We start from the raw sequence: 1,158 nt of genomic DNA on the forward strand, positions 1-1,158 counted from the left end.
ATATAGATGGAGGACCTCAGTTTAGCTTGTTTGTTGCGCTAGCGCAGAGCTAATGCATACAGTATAAGGCAATATAGCGTCAGCACTAGCGCAAAGGCTAACAGGCTAAACTGAGGTTCTTCTTCCATGAAGCAGCTCTGTTGTCCATGGTTTAAATACTCTGATGGTTTAAATACTACAATGGTTTAAATACTACGGTAGCTTAAATACTACAGTAGTTTAAATACTGCTGTGGTTTTCCTGCCACAGGTACGTGACGGCCTGCTGCTTCTCTCCTGTCTCCCCGCTGATCGCCACGGGGTCGATGGATAAATCTGTGAACATCTGGAGGCTGGAGGACGGCTGCCGGGGAACCGGTGAGAGACATACCAACCTTTAACCTGAGTACAAAAACATAAAATAATATTTGTTTTTGTAATTATTTTGTTTCTGTTTTGTTTCTCACGGTAGAACAGAAAGGTGGAAAGTCGCTGCCCGGTCTGTTTTTTTTTTTATTATTATTTTTCTGACATTTTATCTGTTTTACTTCGTGCCTTTGTTTTGTTTGTCAGATCTTTTAAATAAATTTTTCTTTTGTTGTAGAAGAATCTGCACAAACATCGAGTGAAGGTGAGGAAAAGATAAAACCTGTTCACTGCAGCAGTAAGCAGCGTCACCTGCTGACACGCTAAAGTTAGCTCGCAGTTTGTGTTGAGGATGACCCTCAGCTACTACCAACCAAACTTTAGTTCAGTTTCTGTGAAACCAAGATGGTTGTGGCGGCCATCTTGAATCGATGTTAGAGTGTTTATTTTCAGAGATATTTATATTTATGTACCCAATATTTACAGGATTCATACTCTGTAATTAGAGGATATGTATCCCAGATGGTACAATACTCTGTACTTACTATCCAAGTGCCCATAAATATCTTGGTACATACCAGGTACTGGTTCCATATTTTATTCTTTCAGATATGTACTGGATATGTACAGTGTCCTTACAGGGTACGTTTTGTTTCTTACTGGGTGCATATCGGGTAAAATGAAGTGTATTTATTTAGTACTTATAGGGTACAAATAAAAAAGTGAATTTATTGGATACATGCCCATTTAGTACCTGGTTTATACATACTTGATATCTTTAGGGTACATACCAAATATTTATAGAGTATATATA

General features: G+C 38.3%; 1 protein-coding gene across 1 annotated transcript in view; it reads left to right on the forward strand.

Moving 5' to 3' along the window:
• Positions 1-1,158, forward strand: part of wdsub1 (WD repeat, sterile alpha motif and U-box domain containing 1) — a 17,042-nt gene that overhangs the window by 5,056 nt on the left and 10,828 nt on the right. Inside the window, exons 7-9 of the mRNA XM_014002980.1 lie at positions 250-356; positions 451-477; positions 583-609. Coding sequence (XP_013858434.1) covers positions 250-356; positions 451-477; positions 583-609 — 161 coding nt within the window. The remainder of the gene's footprint in view (positions 1-249; positions 357-450; positions 478-582; positions 610-1,158) is intronic.

Source organism: Austrofundulus limnaeus, unplaced genomic scaffold (assembly GCF_001266775.1).
Source record: "Austrofundulus limnaeus strain Quisiro unplaced genomic scaffold, Austrofundulus_limnaeus-1.0 Scaffold16, whole genome shotgun sequence".
Lineage (NCBI taxonomy): Eukaryota > Metazoa > Chordata > Actinopteri > Cyprinodontiformes > Rivulidae > Austrofundulus > Austrofundulus limnaeus.